General features: G+C 36.8%; 1 protein-coding gene across 1 annotated transcript in view; it reads right to left on the bottom strand.

Moving 5' to 3' along the window:
- The window catches only part of LOC149225657 (DENN (AEX-3) domain-containing protein), a 220,987-nt gene that overhangs the window by 103,822 nt on the left and 97,962 nt on the right, over window positions 1-19,203 (bottom strand). The window contains exons 8-12 of the mRNA XM_089377240.1: window positions 17,282-17,378; window positions 16,935-17,135; window positions 16,593-16,682; window positions 16,013-16,075; window positions 15,665-15,739 (exon numbers count right to left, since the gene is read on the bottom strand). Coding sequence (XP_089233366.1) covers window positions 15,665-15,739; window positions 16,013-16,075; window positions 16,593-16,682; window positions 16,935-17,135; window positions 17,282-17,378 — 526 coding nt within the window. The remainder of the gene's footprint in view (window positions 1-15,664; window positions 15,740-16,012; window positions 16,076-16,592; window positions 16,683-16,934; window positions 17,136-17,281; window positions 17,379-19,203) is intronic.

The raw sequence follows: 19,203 nt of genomic DNA, 5'->3' as shown, positions 1-19,203 counted from the left end.
AAAATGCTCTAATACCATGTATATTTTCTATCCCAAACAACCTCGCTAATTATTTCCTAGCAGATTATTACGCAAGTCTACTGAGCAAAAAGCACGGCTGGGATTTTAACATTTAAATAAAAGGGATAACAGTGCAAGCAAACATTAACCAATCTCAAACACATGTACATAGTATTTTTGTCCTTCAAATCTATTGTTGCATTAAAAATAATATACAACATGTAAGGCCTCCCTTCCTAGTATAATGACCCTCTTAGGAAAAAAACAAATACAACAAAATCCTGGAAATGATTTAGTTGATCAAATCCTTAACCTATCCTCAATCTACTCATTGATCTGAATCCTTCCCTTACACCCTTCCTCTAACCCTGCACCCTTGGATGGAAACCCTTCTCCACCTTATCACTGTGATCTCACTATCTCATTCACATTGTGTCTTGTGCTGAAGTATGTGTCTTCTTCCTTAGTTATTGATCGAATCCACAATCCTAATCTCCAAAGTGATTAACAGTTGAGATTAGATCTCACCATCATTAAAGATCAACGGTTGAGATTCATCTAATTCACTAATGCAAATAACCTTAGCATTTCATTAGATTAACTCATTTCTTATTATAAAAGTTAATTACTTTAATAATTAAAGTAATTGTTGAGGCTAAGGGTCAATTTATCGAATTCCGCAATTCTAGACACTTAGATCCATGCAAAAGTACCTACCCGAGCTAGCTACTCCTATCAACATTCCCTGAGATCTAACACCATGCTAATTTTCTAACCCCAACAACCTCGCTAATTATTTCCTAGCAGATTATTACGCAAATCTACTGAATAAAAAGCATGATTGAGATTTTAGCATGCCAATAAGAAAGATAACAGCGAAAGTAGACATACACAAATCTCAAACACATGCCCACATAATTTTTGTCCTTCAAACCTATTATTTCAATAACAGTAATCTACAACATGCAAGCTCCCCCTTCCTACAATAATGGCCCTCTAAGGAAAAATATAAATACAACAAAAACATGGAAATGACCCATCAAATTAAATCCTTGATCTACTCATTGTTTTGAATCCTTCCTTTGCACTCTCCCCTTAACACTGCACCCTTGGATGGAAGCCCTTCTCCACCCAATCACTGAGATCTCACAATCTCATTATGTCTTGTGCTAAAAGATGTGTCTTCTTCCTTCCTTTTAAAAGTTAGTGTTATTGACCGAATCCACATCCCTAATCTCCTAAGTGATTACGGTTGAGATTAGATCTCAACTTCACTTGAGATCAGCGATTGTGCAATAACCTTTGCATTTCATTGGATTAACTCATTTCTTCTTATAAAATTCAATTATTTAAGAATTAAAGCAATTGTTAAGGCTAAGGGTCAATTAATCAACTTTCGCATGTCTACACACTAAGACCTATGCAGAATTACCTGCCTAAGCTACTCTCATCAACTCTCTCCAGGCATTCCCTAGGCGCTCCACAATTATAATGTTAAATACATAAAATGTCAACTTTTACTTTCAATATGTTTCATAGTGGTTCCAACCTCATCAAACTTCATATGGAGAAAATATAATTTCATATCCCATTCAAAATTCAACAAACATTACAGGTTTCGGATTTCGAGATTGATGGGATTACAACATTTTCATCTAAGTCTATTACGTATGAGGGTATGTGATTGGCATTTAATAAAGATCACAAGGCCCTATAGCACCCCAATGTTGGTGGTGTTGATTGTTAAACTCCTTTGTCATAGCCTTAGAAAAAATGTACCCTCCACTCAAACCAAAATGATTGACCAAGCATGTTAAGCTTTTTCTAGCATATGTTAAGGCTTGGATTAGGTAGTTTCATCAAAATTGGATGGTGCCTATTGACATCCCAAGATGAATGAGGCAGAGGCAAAGGCTAGACAAGAGGCAAAGAATAAAGGATGATATTGATGATGACGATCCCAATATAAGCGATGGTTAATATGCAAGGTGTTGGAACCCCACAATTACAACATTTGGCAACATGTGTGCTTTCACAATTTATAAACACTTTTTCTCTAGAGAGGTGTTAGTTAGTTGCTTAGTTTATTGCCTAATTTGATGCTCGAATAATTAATCCTTAATGTACTATGGGTGCCATTTCTATCTTCATTGATAAACAAATATGCATGTTTTCATAAATTTTGTAACTAATTCAGCATATATATATATAGACACACACATATGTTGCATTGGTTTCTGGGAAATGGGAACGATGGGAACAGGGGGACGCATCCCCGAAACAACTAGAGCATAGCCCCAATTTTTCAGGGGATCACGGGTTGGGGATGGCTATATATATATATATATATATAACTCACATATATATTAAAAATTCATAATTCACTATTAACATGTGTTGTTGCTTCAAGCTTGTAAGCATAACAAGCTATATTATGTAGTATTATGCACAGCCCTTACACTTTCTAATTCTGAAAAACCTTGAGCAATTTAAAAAACGGTTGAGTGACCTTCCATAATTGGTTGCTAGACATAAGAAAAACGCAGCTTAGCTTTAGGAAAGTTAAGTGTAACTATTTTCAATTTGCAATAAGGTCCATGAAGGGTCAATGAGAGAGAGAATTGTCTCTATAGAGACTTTTCTTCCTCACATTTATTGTTAATGGTGATTATGTTAAATGTAAAAGGCATTCCCTTCTTAACAAGATTTGAAAACTTTCATAGCTAAAACCACTATAAATAATTTTGATCTATAAATATACTAGATTCATTTCATATTAAGGTGATTGAATACGACTTATTCAATCATTTATTACCCAAGCCAAGTCACTACTATCTGATTCTTTTGACAATAATTAAGGTTGGGATGGTGATGTGCTAAACTTAAATGACTCCTGGAAACTCATGTGCAATATGTAAGATTTAAATTGACAAACGAGAGAGAACAAGATCAATAACCACAAGGATCAACCTTTTGAAATGTTGCATTTCCTTTTTTTTTGACATGGAGACTTTGGTTGTAATTTTGTCTCTCAAAATATAAGATTTAAATCACCAAAAACCCAAACTAAAGTCCATCATAATAAATCCATGTTTTGAGGTGCAACTTGGTACAACAAATTTATATTAAGTCCAATACAAAAGTAATGAATGGGAAAAATGATCATATTGTCCAATCATCAATGTCCATGATTGTCAAAATTGAAGATATATGATTAGATTATCCCTCGAATCTACACAGAATATACTTGAAATCTGCCCAGAAAAATCTTGTAATCTATGTGGAACATCCCTGAAATCTGCCCGAAATGTTTCAGCGACAATTGGGAAGTCCTCGATTCCCCGACGAAGTACCCAACAATTCGAGGACGTTTACTAAAGGTCCACAAGACCCTAGAACGTGACATACATGCAAACATGAGTCTCAAGGTACACAAGTTTGTTTTTGGGATAAATCCCCATGCAACACACACACACACACAGATAGAGGAAACACTCACAAAAATTTATTGACTTAATACAATTTCACTCACCCCTGGTTTCCATCTTCCAACAAGTCTCTTGGACTTCTCATGACAATTGGCCTTCACTTGAGGCTTTTTGCCTTCCTCACAAGTGAATAAGCCAAGTTTACATAACCCAAGAGGATTATGTTTCCAACATTCCCCCCTTTAATCCAATGGCGAGTAAATGAGTCCAAGAAGACAACTAAAATACAAAGGTGGACAACAACCAATAGTTGGATGTGCTCTCCGAATCTACTGGTTTAAGGTAGACCAAAAACCAAATGAGGTAGCAGAAGATGAAATCTTCTACCAATGGTCGTTTAAAGCTTCCACCAATTCTAGAACTTGGCTCAAAGCAATTCCTGGAACAATTATGAATCTGACTTGAAGTTGAAGTCTTCTACAAAGTGGAAGTGCTCCCTGATGATGGCTTAAAGATGACCACAAACTGATGAAATTGGTAGCAAAAAACGAAATCTTTTGTTGGTGGTGGTTTAACATTGGCCACGACCTATATCATGCTCATGGAACATGAGACTATCTTTGGCTACAACTTTGACTCTAGAATTGGTTAACTCTGACTCTAGCCTTTGGCTCTGGCTATAAGCTCTGGTTTAGGCCATGGCTCAAGCTCCTCTGATATGACATTGAATCTGGTAATATCAATTCACCCGTGTGAGATACAAGGTAAGAAGTTTAAAAACTCTCCGCTGCAAGACGTGTCAATACACGATAATGAACTCTGCGATATCACTGATATATTAAAATAATAAATAAAATACCAATACTTTTAAATTCTTAGCCATTTCCAATGTTTTCCCCCTTTTTGAATTTTGACGAATTAAAAATTTTAAATATCTTGAGTTTAATTTATTCATTTTAATCTTTTTATTTATTTATATATATTTCTTTTTTCATTTCAATCATTTTAATATAACTAACAAATCTTTGGATAATTCCAATAATAATTATATTAAATTATAATTTCATTTCATTTTTTAATTAATTATTTCTCTTTCTATAGTTTTAGTGAAATTTATCATTTATGCAACATTCCATTTAATCTCACTATCTCTAACAGCGAATTCTTCCCCCATTCTCTATATATTTTGTTCAAGTACCCTTCCTATCATCAGTTAAGCTTCTTGCCCCTGAAGATGGGTGAAGTGTTCAACCGAAACGTTTGGCTCTTCAAACAAAATACACAGGATTCCGGAAGTTCTCAACAACATTATGTTACTGACTGTGGAAACATACATGCCATAAATATGAGAATATATCAAATACATCTATTGAACATCACTTCTTATCTTTTGGAAGACCACAAACCAACATGTATTAGTTGTCATACAGTCTTTCTCTACAAGAACTCAAGTTAAAAGAATCATCATAATGTTGTTGGGTTTCAACACCACATATACATGAGAAGCATTCAAATTGGACTTTTCATAATATATCGAATAGGGAAATCACTTTAAATGTAATATATGGGACTTCGTACATAACCATTCCCATACAATTTATGCAATTTGTCTGCGTACTTTGAAAATTTGAGGGAGAAAATGTTGCACCACTCTAATCAAAACATTTGTTTGATAATTGTTGCTACATCACTCCGCTTAATCAATCGAATACATGATAGATAGAGCTACCCATGACAAGCTACATATGTTGTCGACTATGAGTAACTTTAAAAACGTTATCAAGGTCACACCTCAATCAAGCATTATATTGACAACATGTATAAATGTGATAGGATTCCAAAGACTGTTGTAGGAAAAACTAATGGCATTCATTACAGTGAATTGGTTGTTCCATGATTGAAAAGTTTCAAATTCGTGTTACAGTGGTTGCAATGAGGAAGAGAGGGGATGTGAGGGTTCTGGACTGTAAAGAATGGAAGAACTTTAGAGTTGCGGTTTGAATTTCAGCTTGATGAGAGGGCCCACGCCATGTTCCTCACGTATTTTCGAGAGCATAAACAATGTCTTCTCACTGTCTTTTGAAACAAAAACAAAACAAAAATTAATTGGCAATGTTTGGAATTAAACAAGAAAATTTATTGTTGTTAAAACCTCGACCAAATCGCACATTAAAATGTGCTCTAGCCCTAAATAACAAGCAAAATCGGTGCTACATTGGAGCCGTGGTTTGAAAACGTGTGCCTTGGCCCAAAATTCTAGGTGTACATAACCAAAAAAGAAAATGAAAAAAGTGTCATCTCATAACTACCAGTCCAAGGTTGCTCTGGCCTTCAAGAAGCACCTATGGTCGGATAGCCTAATCTTAGCCTCCATCTAGGAATTATTTGCCCAAAGTGAGAAGACGAAGGCACAAATACTGGCTGACCTCAACCTTCCTCACGCCTGTCACGAGATCATCGACTTGAACAACATGTCATGCAGCAAACCATTCTTGTCATCTTGAAAACTTGGTGGAAATGACCTCAGATAAAACCTGGTTGATTCGCATTTCAGAAAACCTGAGTCTGAGAAGGAAAGACGACAAGGGCAAAACAATTTACAAGTTATGTAAAGGAGGTGGAGACACAAGATATGAGTTTTCATTAAGATATCCTTGACCTCAAAGGCACACAGATGGGTAGAACAAAGATGCAAAGAAAGGGCACAATAAGAAGCTACAAAGAGAGCACTAAATCATGGGAATGGGCATGCAGCGTACTCAACAAATGGGTCGCAGTTTGTAGTGTGTCCAAGAAAACTCCAAAAATCCAACCATGAGTAAAATGAGGAAGCATTACTCTTTAAATAGAGTCTGGCCAAACTTCCTTTACAACAAAATAATAATATCAAATGTGAAATCCCTAGATCTAGCCTAAGGATGAGTAAAGAAACATTTCCTCCAACCAACCAACTATATATAAAATAATGAGGTGGCTAAGCCACGTGTACAAGTCTCCAAGTAAAAAATCCCCATGAAAGTGGGACATCTCCATCAAAAAGGGTATAAGATGTCGAAGGTGCAACGTCTAGCATCCAGAGGCCTCCATGTGAAGCAACCCATAACCAACTCCTCAACATATGTAATGGAAACCCTAGACCTAAGGTTTAAAACTTCTAAAATCTCCTCCATGGTAGATTTGTAGCTCTCCAAGCTGAAACCTCCACCTTAAAGTATGTATATACTACGTTGAAAACCTCATTCGATGGCACTCGTGGCATCATGAGTGAGATGCCCTCCTGCAATCATTATTAAATGTGTAGAAAGATGCTCCAATGTGTATGCCCTCAATAATAGCATGAATATGTCTGCAATAAGGTTCCAAAAATGTGGACATCCCCCAAAATAAATGTTTGAACCATGAGACCTCCTCCCAAGTTGTGATGTCCCGTAAATAGATGCTCCCAAGCATGGGTGTCCTCCAAGAGATGTTTAAAAGATGAGAGAAGAAGCCTCAAAAGACGCGACACTCTATCTAAGACCCATGAAGAATGCAATCAATAAGCCCTCCATAGTGGATGTTCTCTACATGACACAGAAGAATGTGTGATGAATTCTTAGAAGGTCGATGTCATCCTCCTCATAAAACATGCACCAAAATAGCTTCCTCAAAAATGTTAGGTGTGAGGTCTCCAGGAGGAATGTCCCATCAATAAGGAATGGAAGAGTAAGGGTGGACGTCCTCCTTAAACCAAGCAAGTGGATGCATGGTACAAGGTTTCAACATGTGGAATATAAATAATACTCAACCTGCTAAGGAATGGGCCCTCCTTGATTCAACAATATGTCTCAACATGTGTATAAAATACTCCTCCAAGTTGGCATGTGTGGACCAATAATGCATAATGAGATATGTATGTTAAGAATTAACATGAGATAATGCATAATCAGTTCATCATGACAACACCTCATCAAGATAAGGATTACAACTCATCACAATATGATCTCGAACTTTGTGATTGTCTAGGAACTCACAATCTAACAATCTAATGTTGTGTATCCAATTAAGAATATGTCAAAATAAGCCATGAATATAATAGGTAAACGATTGCTTATGGTTTTGATTGCTAGATTGAACCTTATGTACTTAGGTTACATCATCCATGTGTTGCTTTTTCATGATCTTCTAATATGATAATTACTTTCCAATGATATCTTAATTAATTCATCTTATGTCACATTCATCATTAAGCAATTATACATAAAAAATCTAAACTATAATGCAATGATGACAATAGGATCATGAAGAGACAGCGAAACGCAAGAGACACAAAATTTTACCTTAGGAAAATCCTAACTAAGGAAAAAACCAGCAATCTTTTCTTAAGAGAAATTGATCAACTCAACAAATGCACAATCTGATTTTCAAAGTCAAACTAGGTCAAACTGAACACAAATAACATAGGTCAAACTTCCAAGAATAATCTTAGTCAACCTGCGGTCAGACTGCTTAGAAAACAAGTCGAATTTCAACCTCATGAAGCTTCACAGAAATTTGGTCAACCTACCTAAGAAAGCCTCAAAAATTTTGGTCTAAACTTTGCCTTAGAAAATTCGATCAATGTTGGTCAAACAAATCTCTACAAGCTCGACTTGACCTCAAAAGACTTCCTCCTTCCTTGCACTTGTGAACAAAAGATTAGATATGATCCGAAATTTGTGTCAAATGGTGGAGGTCGAGTGACTCTTTTATAGTGATCTAAGGTGCCCCAAGGGGCACATGTCTTAGTGCTCATCTAACTTAAACTATTGGAGCTGACCTTACTTTTGGAGGGAAATTTTAAATTTTAAATTTCTTATGTTTCATTTTTCTTTAGGGTCGACTTGTAGCTAGGGAACACTTCTCGCGACTACCAAAGTCAGCATTCCCTCTTGTAGCTAGGGAGGTATTCACCTTGACTTGCATAAATGTACATTTTGTTGAAAATTTTCTCCATCCCAAAAAAAGATTGAATGAGCTAGCTATGTTGATTTATCCATCCACTTCAGGTGGAAAGCATCATGCAAAGCAATCTAGTTACCCACTAGTCACATACCCTTTGCAAAGGATCTAGACATCCACTAGCCAAATACCCTTTGGCAATTGTCATGTACCTCTTGACATAAAACTAGTCCTTAGGCCACCAACTAACCAAGTCATCACCTAGAACTAGGTCAAGTACCCCTGACCAATGGTGAAACCCTGGGCCCATTTACCATTCCCACGTGTCGTCACATGTTATTGAATGGCAAAACACTTGCCTGATGCTATAAGGCACTCACTCAACCCACTAGACAAATAACCCTTGGCAATATGGTCAAGTAACCCCTGATTGGGGGAGCACTCTAAGACTTCATGCTATTTGGGCCAATCTCCCCAGCCACATTACATGGCTCCTAGTCAATACCTTCACCTAGGGAGAATCTCCGCCCCTTGATACCACAACATTAACACTCCCTTTAACCAAAGGAAGCATTCTCAACCACTCCAAGCTTGTCCTAAAGTATACAAACTTTATCCTGGGACAGAGGCATTATGAGATTGTCATCAAACAACTCGTCTGTAGAAACGCATAGGAGCCTCGATGCTCCCTTTTGTACCATGTGCTTTGACCTATCATTATGGTCGTCTCTAACATTTGATCAAGAAATCCTGCGAGCAGCTTCCGAAGCCACACTACTTCACAACTCGCCAAACTAGCCACAATATACCCGGCCTCTATAGTCCTAGGTGTGACAAATATGTGCTTCCTACCCATCCAAGATATCATAGCAGAATCCTAACAGAATCATCATCCTGGTGTGCTCTTGTTGTCTTCAACACTCTCTGCCCAATTTGAATCTATATATCCCTACACCTATACTTCATCATTTAAGACATGTCCAAGTGTACCAAGTTAGTACCTCAACACGTTGTGTCGCATGCGTCGACTCAACCATAAACTAACCGACTTCCTTCATTGGATTCATCACCACAATTGCTTTCTGGTCACCCTAATTGGGTGCTCTTTTTAACACTAAAACAGATCCTCCTGTGCCAATCCTAGCTACTCCCTATGCCACTTCGCTTCTTCAGATTGGTAACCATTGTAGTGGCCATGGACTTGTTGTCCATCATCTCAAAACTCTGAAGAATCGTAACAATATACTTCCTTTGGCCATCTCCATACTTCCAATTCCAAGAAGAAATGTATCAAATCTATATCCTTCATCTCGAACTCAGGGGTCAACTCCCTCTAACACAGAAGCAAGGCTTCATGTGCTAATCCTAACTACTCCCTCTATCACGTAAGAAAATACTCCTACCATTATTGCTTTCTCTGAACTAGGAGCTCTTCTAGTCATCTGACATGGTTCTAGATGTTAGTACAATTTCTCCCTCTTGAAAAAAATCACTATAATTGAGTTTATGCTCGACCTTGGGACACTCTTCTTGCCACAAACTTTGCTTCAATCTTTCCAATGTTTCCCTCTACTACAACAACCTTGGCAGCCTTCACTATGTACCTCCAACCCTCATTAGGAGTTCAATTAAGAAATGATTATAACCAAACTAAAGATACAAAGACAAGAGTCTAATAAAAAATAAAGCAATAATCAAGGAAGAAGGATATAAAGTACTTAATTTTTTATCTGAGGATACGTAGGGAATTTGTCAACTTCGTCTCGATCCTTGCCTTCTTGCAAAAATCATTGAAATCCATCTGCAAACTCATCATCCTCGTCCTCAATGCATGTTGCTTTCCTTTCCTTCCTTGCATGAGCTAGGGTTTCTTTATTCAGCGGAATCATTGATACAGGTCTAGTTCTAGGGTTTTACCAACAAACCCTAGGGATTTTCTAAATCATAACCTACAATATTTTCCTAGGGTTAATATACTCTATGTCTACTAACTCTTCCAAGAAGAGCTCATACTTTAGCACGAGAGTTATGACTTTTCTTGCTTTCTATGTGAGAGAGCCTTTCTCCTCAGCTCCCTTTAGCTCTAGAATAACTTTCAATCATGTTTTGGCAAGACCCTAGCAATATATCTCAATCAATGCAAACTTCAACAACATATACAAGGGATCTCTTACATATACATGAGCAACACTCTTGATTTTGTCCCTTTCTAAGCAAACTTCAATTTTGACCTTACTCTTTTCCCTCCTACTCTGCTTTCTAGAGTTCTGTTCAACCCTATGTTGCAGGAAACGTGGTATTACGAAACACGGAAACGCGTTTCCGGCCGTACTGCCACGTTTCGCGAAACCGAAACATGGCCAGTACGGCCGGAAACGTGTTTCAGGGCTGTACGACCCACGTTTCCTCATTAGCTTGTGTTTTTTTAATTTTTTTTTTTTAATTTGTTTTTTAATTTACTTTTAGGGTATGTTAGTGACTTCTTGTTGCTTCTAGATGCGTGTCTAAAGTTATAAAAGTGAATTTTTGTCCTAGTGTTGATATGCAGTTCATCAAGAAGTTTGAGGGATATGCAGTTCATGGTAATGTTAAATTCTTAGAGTAAAAGTGATATTCTCCTTTATTTTTCATTTTCATCCTTTTACTTAAATTTTTAACATTACCATGAAATGACTCAAGATGTTTGAGAGTGGTTTCGCCCTCATTGGATATCATATGGAGAAAGTAGAATTTTTGATCTCACTCAAAATCGAGCAGACTTATTTGTTTTTCAGGATTTCAGGATTGGAGGGATTGCAATGTTTCCATTGGATTTTATCATGTACTAGGGTATGGAACTTGTATTTAATCAAGAGAACCAAGCCCTCTATGCAGGGGAAACTCCCAATAATCAAGATCATGTAGGGCACTAGGGTATGAAACGTGTATTTAATCAAGAGCACTAAGGTCGTTCGACTATGTAGGAGGAGACTCCCAATACAACAATGGTCCTTCTAAAGAATGGGATGTGGATGTAGAAAATCCTGATTTGGATCTCTCTCTTGCAGCCTTATAGTCTTTATTGTACTTGCAGCCTCATATATTAATATAAATAAAGGTTGATTTTGAGATTTGGATATATAATAAAGGTTGCTTTTGGATATTCCGATATTTTTATTTTCATTATGTGATCATTCGTGAGTAAATGTGATGTAAACTAAATCTTAATGTTTAAGTGTAATAGATTATAATGCATCATTTATGCTTTATGATTGCACATATATACATATATATATATATATATATATATATATATATTCGCGTTTCCCTATTTCCAAAATTTGGGGAGGTCGCGTTTCGTATCGCTTCCCGTTTCGGAAACTCGTACCCGTTTCCCCGTTTCGTGCAACTTAGGTTCAACCCTATTACATCATGTTATCAATCAATCAAGGATGTTCCATCATGGGCAGACTACCAATATCAGTCCAAGCAAATGTTCCATCTTGGTCGAACAACCAATATCAATCAAGCAAATGTTTTTTGGAAGCGAAGCATTGAAAGCATCATTTTTCAAAAATCTAGGAAACGAAGGGTCTCTAAAGCATATATTATATTTACATATATTTTTATATTTTTTTGCATTTATATTCAAAAAAACATCCAAAATACCAAATTAATTGTAGAAGATATGAAAACATGCATATTCGTACATAAATCAAGATAGATATGGCATCCATTGTACATCAATGATTAATTATGTGAGCATCAACCATCTAGAATCTAGATTCCTCTCTTGTCTAGCCTTCACTTCTACTTGATTCTCTAGGGATAGCTTCTCCTTTGATTCTCTAGGTTTATTAGTCAACATTGCCCAAATTTTAATCAAATGGCCTAATCCAAGCCTTATAATATGGTAGAGAAAGCTTAACATCCCTGATCATTGATTTTGACTTGAGTGAAGGGTACATTTTTGCTAAGGCCTTGACAAAAGAGTTCAACAATCAACACCACCAACACTAGGGTACAGATAGGGCTTCGTGCTCTTGATTAAATGTCAATCACATACCCTCATACATGATATAATCTAATTTAATGCCACAATCTCATTGATCATGAAATCTTGAAAACTGTTAAGTCTGTTGAATTTTGAATGGGATATGAAATTCTATTTTCTCCATATGAAGTTTGATGAGCTTGGAATTACTCTCAAACATTCTGAGTCATTTCAAGGTAATGTTAAGAATTTAAGTAAAAGGATGAAAATGAAAGATAAAGGAGAACGTCACTTTTACTTTGAGAATTTAACATTACCATTAGAGAGCATCTAGGAAGCGTCTAGGGAGCATCTAAGGGGCACCTTTGGAGTGTTCCGGAAGCATAATTCCTCACATAATAGGTCGAAAACCCAAGTCCAAAAAAAAATTAAGAAAACCTAAGTCCACCTTTCTCCTAGATCTGCTCACAATCTGCGATCGATCTGTTCTGAAACCACTGCGGTTCCATTTTTCCATGAACCGAGATGCGAATTTGTCTTCAAATCCTTTGGGGTGGGGAGACGCAAAATCCTGCAACATTGGTCAGACTACCAATATCAATCCAAGAAAAGAAACAATACTCTCCAACAAAGACAAAACATTGTAGGTTGAACCACATTTACAGATCTCCAATTATGAAAGTGCGATGTCTTCATCCTATCTAGAAAGTCTCTCTAGGGCAGCCTTGTAGTTACCAACAAGGTTTCAAGTTGGGGAAAAAAATCTCTTGGGGATATTTGCAACCCCCATAACCTCAATTTTCAACAAAAAGAACTTGACCCTTGTGCGTGATAACGGAAACAAATAAATTGTCGTCCCTTTCTTCATTTTTGGAGAATACATAATTTTGAATGCCCTTGACTTAGCCATTTCTTCAAGTAGAAATCAACATATTGATTTTTGTTCTGTTGTTAGGACTATTCTTGACTTGAGATTGCTCCTTAATTTGTAATCTTAGAATCTGGTTGTATTCTCAGTTCAAACTTCCAAGTTTCACCACCCTAACAAAGCCTTGCCTTTCTTATCAAAAAGTATCTTTGTTATATTAAAAGAGACAGAAGTTCCTTGGAGTAACTTTCCCAACAACTTCAAAACTTGTCCCAGCTCTACCAACCTTCCAAGTCTCGGATAGATTTTCTTGAGTTCAAGTTAGTCTTACACTTCACAAATGTACGCTTTAGCAATCACCTTACAGTAGAACAATTTCCTCAAATTAACCTTGTTAGGCTACTATCGTCATGAGGTAAGTGTTTTCTACAGTCTGCGAGACCTCTCGTCCTTTTCTAGTTTTGTGGCCTAGTCTGCCCAATTCCTGAGGCCTTTTGGCCTTCTTCAATCAGCCCTAAGGCCCTACTGAGCTAAACCCTGAGGCAACTCGACCCCCTGCAACCAACGTTGAGGCCTTCTTGGCCCACCTATAGTCAAATTGAGACCATCTTGACCTCCTGTCACAACATTCTAGGGCTTCAACCCTTAGACTAGATTTCGAACTAGAGTTTTCAATTTCAAACAAAACTTCATCAAGGATGCTCTTTAACTAGGCTCTATACCATGTTGGATTTTCATGATCTTCTAATATAATAATTACTTTCCAATGATATCTTAATTAGTTCACCTTATGTCATATTCATCATTAAGCAATTATACATAGAAAATCTCAACTATAATGCAATAATGACAGTAGGATCATGAAGAGACAGCGAAACACAAGAGACACAAAATTTTAAACTAGAAAAACCCTAACCAGGGAAAAACCCATCAATCTCTTCTTAGGAGAAATTGATCAATTCAATAAATGTACGATCTGTTTTTCCACGTCAAACTAGGTCAAACTGACCACAAATAACATAGGTCAAACTTGGCCAAACTGCTCAGAATAATATTAGTCAACCTGCAGTCAAACTTCCCAAAAAAATAGGTTGAATTTCGACTTCATAAAGCTTCACAAAAATTTCGGTCAACCTGCCTCAGAAAACCTCGGAAATTTTGGTATACTAAGGTCAAATGATTAAGCCATCTCTCATCTCTAGGAAATGCTTATAGAGTGGAAAGCCAACTTCAAGATAAAATCCATAATTGGTTCTATCGAGGCAACCTGAGTTAACTTTCAACAAATGTCCTTTCTAATTACCTAGTTCAAGTCCTACTTAGATAGTAAGAGGAGGTTTGGCACATTAAAGTAGAGCATGAAAGGTGGGGGTTGATGGGGGTGAGATGGTCTAGAGAGGTGACGACAAATTGGAGATGCCACGACGCCTTTAAGAACCAACAATGGACTCGAACACAAGGGTCAACTGAGGCAATAAGCCTTGGATGACCGGAGTGCTAGGTTGGGATACCTATCCCTCATAGAGGAGACTCCCAAAGATCCAGATCTTTCTCAAAAGAACAAGAGCAATTGAAAGATGGACTCTAGGTGTAGAAAGGCTATGCTTTGAACTTCGCATAAACAATGGAATGGGGATCCATTTGTTTGCAATGCATGATACATTTGAGGAAGATTTGGACTCTCTCAAATTTACCCCAATTAGTCTATAGTGTACTTAATCCCCAGAGTTTTGAGCCATGAAGAATCGTGGTTTGTTAATCATCTCCATGAATTGCAGGTTAGACAGGATTGGCTAAATGTGATTATCAAAGCATTGGCACTCAAGGAGGATAATAGGGCCATAACTATTATTGAGCAAAAGTTGGAACAGTTATCACAAACTGAACTGCAGCCCTGTGAACTGAACTCCCATACAGGTGCATGTCAGTGTACTCAATCTCTTTCCCCCGGAAAAAGAAATGATGATCTGAGAGTGAACGCTTCAATGCATTGGAGATGATGACCTTGGTTTTCCCCCGGAAAATTGTCATCAAAGGTCGCAAAAGCTGCACAAGGCATCAACCAGCCTCTAAAAACCCTTAACCAAAGAGGCCAAAAAGATATAGTGATAAAAACATTTCCAAGGGAATCCTATCTTTTACCATTCTCAAACATTAAAACTAATATTATATCTTTGATCTCCACTGTTAAAACTCCAAAACCTGGAATGATGTTTTTCATTTCTAGGCTAAATGCAATCACAAGTAGCTAGCTACGAGCTTCCCATGCAAATTACCACAGGGGTTAAAAAAATAAGGAAATATAAGCCTATTATTCTTAGAAGGCTCAATGGAATTACCCCCAGTACAAGATAAATGGAAGTCCCTGAGACCACAAAAAAGGTAGGTTTCATACAGCTATCTATACACCTGGAATATATGCTAATGCTCAACAACTGCAAATGACATGATTCCTTTAACACATATAATACTTACAGGAAGCAATAAACTCTGCCACTCAAATGGGCGAATCATTGGAATAAGTGACAGCACAACTGAAGATAGAATGCCCTGCATAAGTCAAAAGTCAATTTTAGCTAAACAATAACATAGTCAGCATATTAGTCATTTCAGCTTGCTGACGACAAGAACACATCGCCAAAAGAAAAGGAAGACAACTACTATTTTATTGCAATCAAAACTGTATACAACTAAATTGCAAATTATATAGCATAGCTAACAAGCCATATGCATGATATAAGTGGGCTACAGACCTTGTCAAAATACCAGATGAAAAATTCTTGGATTCTACACAATATTCTGTTATGAGAAGCAAGAAATTACCAGATTTGGACATATAACAACTATCTGCTTCTCTAGCAAGGTTCCAGCAAGTAAAGCCAGCAACTGTCATGATAACATTTGGATTAAAACTATTCAGAAAACCAAGAAAGCACCTGAAGGCGTTCATGTTTAAATCACAATGCAACAATAGACCTAAATGACAATTTATAATACCTCTGACACACACCCAATTCACGAATAATAACAAATAAGAAGATGATTCTAGACATACATATTAAAAGCTAAGTTTCATGGCCAGTCAAAATTTAGACAGAAGAATGTTTACATAATGATATCTGTGACACAAGGGAACTATCAAAATAATGCTGTTACAAGCCAAAATTCTACTTGATGAGGGAACGAATCATAAGAAAAATGCTAAGAAAATCATACTCTGAAAGTTGAAGAAGCTTCTTCCTATGCAGACGAAATTTACTTTCAAACATTATATAGCATCTATGGAACAAAAAAGCACTTTCAAGAGAGGTGCCCTGCAAATTATGGCCACACTCCATACAGATATTGCCAAAAAACAAACTTTACTCAGAAACATGACACAGCATCTAAGAAATGAAATTACACTTTCAAGGGAGAGAGCCCTGCAAACTGTGGCTACAGTCCATGTGGATAGTGCCAAAGCTTCTTCCGCGGCAGCTAATGCAGCATTAGTCTGAAACTCAAAAAAACAATACCACAGAATGACTGCCTTTTCAATGCCTAAAAATTGTGCCGATAACAAATAGAATTAATAATAGGCTGTGATTTCAGAAATGATACTGAGTAATTACTAATAATAAAGAATTAGATTGCTATCAACTCCCTTGCAAGTAAAAGTTTTCCATTAAATAATATTTTAAAGCTAACAACAAAATGACAGTGTCCAATTCAATCAGCATATATCTTTCTCACGGATTAATAGTACCTCGGCAATTTCCAAGCTTGTTTTGCAGGAGGGGGTATGACAAATCCTTCCACCCATCAGTTTTAGAGCCAACTTATCAGGTCTGTGATAATTCAATGATGGTAAATGTTCAAGAGGCTGAAATGCAATATTTGTTCCTCTTGGAGCCAGAGGAAGAGAATGGTAACCACAAATAATCTGCAAAAGCTCATTATTGTGGGTCTGCATTAAGCAGCCAGAAGACAGAATTTCAGATGGCGGTTTTTTAATGCATTTCTAATTCATTATACCTCAAATAACAAAAAGGGAAACTAAAACTTAAGGAACCATAGAATATATAATATTCCAACATTAAGCTTGTGGCATACCTTCGCCCATTTCATTATTCCCTCAGCCCCAAAGCTGTTTTCTTGCCCAGAAACAGAAACCTCATCAACATCATCTTCTTCTGAGCTACGGATTGAACTGCAATTATAATTTTAAACCAAATATTACTTGATTTACCAACGAAAAATCATAAATTTGTGTCCATTAGTAATAAAATGAGAAACCATATTTAGCTAAACTCCGACACAAAACCAGAAAATGAGGACATACAATTCTTTCTTCCAAGGAACGCCTCATAGGTAAACTCCCCACCTTCATAGATGGTACCCAGTGCAAATCCATTACCCCCAATTACAGTGCCTCAACTGGAAAGGACATTGACTGAGGCATGCAACAGAGGCAAGCAGCCCAGGGATTCAACCCTGAGAGCTTTTGCATGAAGTTCAAAACACTCAACCACTAGAGGTATCCGACTGGGCTACCAAGCCAGAAAATGAAGACCTATAATTCTTGTAACAGGAATGAAAACAAACATTTTAAGAGCTTCATAGTACTCTGACAAGGTTGTTAATTTTCACAATGTTCCACCAAGACTCTGGGACAGGGAGACATGGGTGCGGGGAGACGCACAAGGGGGACGTGTGGGAGTACCCTCAACTTTTAGGGAAATTTAGGGGAGAGGGGGGACGTCGGGGTATATAATTTTTTTAATATATATATATATATATATATATATATATTCAAATTCATATTCAATAATGAAAGCATAAATACAATGATACATACACAATTGAATTAAGTAATGAAATACATTGATCCATACTCATCATCTTTACTAATACATAAATGATTCATCCGTAGACCACGAGATTCAATAATGAAATACTCTGATACATATTTATCATTCATCATTCACCATTCTAGAATCTACATTGATTTAAAAATTATATTCATCATTCATCATTCTAGATTCTAAATTGATTTAAAATTAAAATTCATCATTCATCATTCTAGAATCTAATTAGTACTAAGCAAAATAGACTATAATAGATACTGAAATCTAAAGACTGGAATAGTAACTTGATATAACTAAACTCAAAAACAGTGGAGTGATGAGTCTAAAAGTCACTCTAAAGTACACAGAGGGCTTGGTGCTCTTGATTAAATACTAATTACATATCCTTGTACATGACAAAATGCAATGGAAACATTGCAATCCATCGAATCTTGAATTCCTGAAAAACTGTCAACTCTGCTGGATTTTGAGTGAGATCTAAAATTCTACTTTTTGCATATGAAATCCAATGAGGTCAGAACCACTCTCAAACATCCTAAGTCATTTCATGGTAATGTTAAAAATTTAAGTAGAAGGATGAAAATGAAAGATAAAGGAGAATGTCACTTTTACTTTAAGAATTTAACATTACCATGAATTGCATAGCATTAGTAAGGCAATATGATCAAATACTAGGTTTCCCCTGTCATAAATCATTGTTTACAAGCAAATTTAAGGGGGACGCATAGCCCATTTTGAGGGGGGACGCCCTTTTGGGGAGTCGCATCCCCCACACTAGGAAAACGTCCCCCTTTGCGTCTCCCCGTGTCTCCCCAAAAGGGGGACGTGGGGAAACGTTTCCCCAGACGTCCCCCCGTCCCGAGTGCGTGGGGTGCGCGCACTCGACCCTGGGGGACGCGTCCCGGTGGAACACTGAATTTTCACTAATATCATGCATACAAACAATACAAGTTTTCCTTGCAATACATGTTAGTGTCCAAAGAGAAAAGATCATAAACATATATTTTGTATATGTATATCATCCTTATCAAAATAAAATAAGATGTGTGAAAATAACATGACAAATTGATCCTGATACTCACGGTTGAAAATCAAACATAAGATTTGGCCATGTCTATAAAGGATTTGTTACAGTGATAATAACACTCAATAATGCCTGAATAATCA

This window comes from Pinus tabuliformis, chromosome J (assembly GCF_031772625.1).
Source record: "Pinus tabuliformis cultivar Carrire ecotype Pingquan chromosome J, CPIR1, whole genome shotgun sequence".
Taxonomy (NCBI): domain Eukaryota; kingdom Viridiplantae; phylum Streptophyta; class Pinopsida; order Pinales; family Pinaceae; genus Pinus; species Pinus tabuliformis.
The sequence above is the reverse complement of the archived record's forward strand: the minus strand, read 5'-3'. Positions and strand labels throughout refer to the sequence as shown.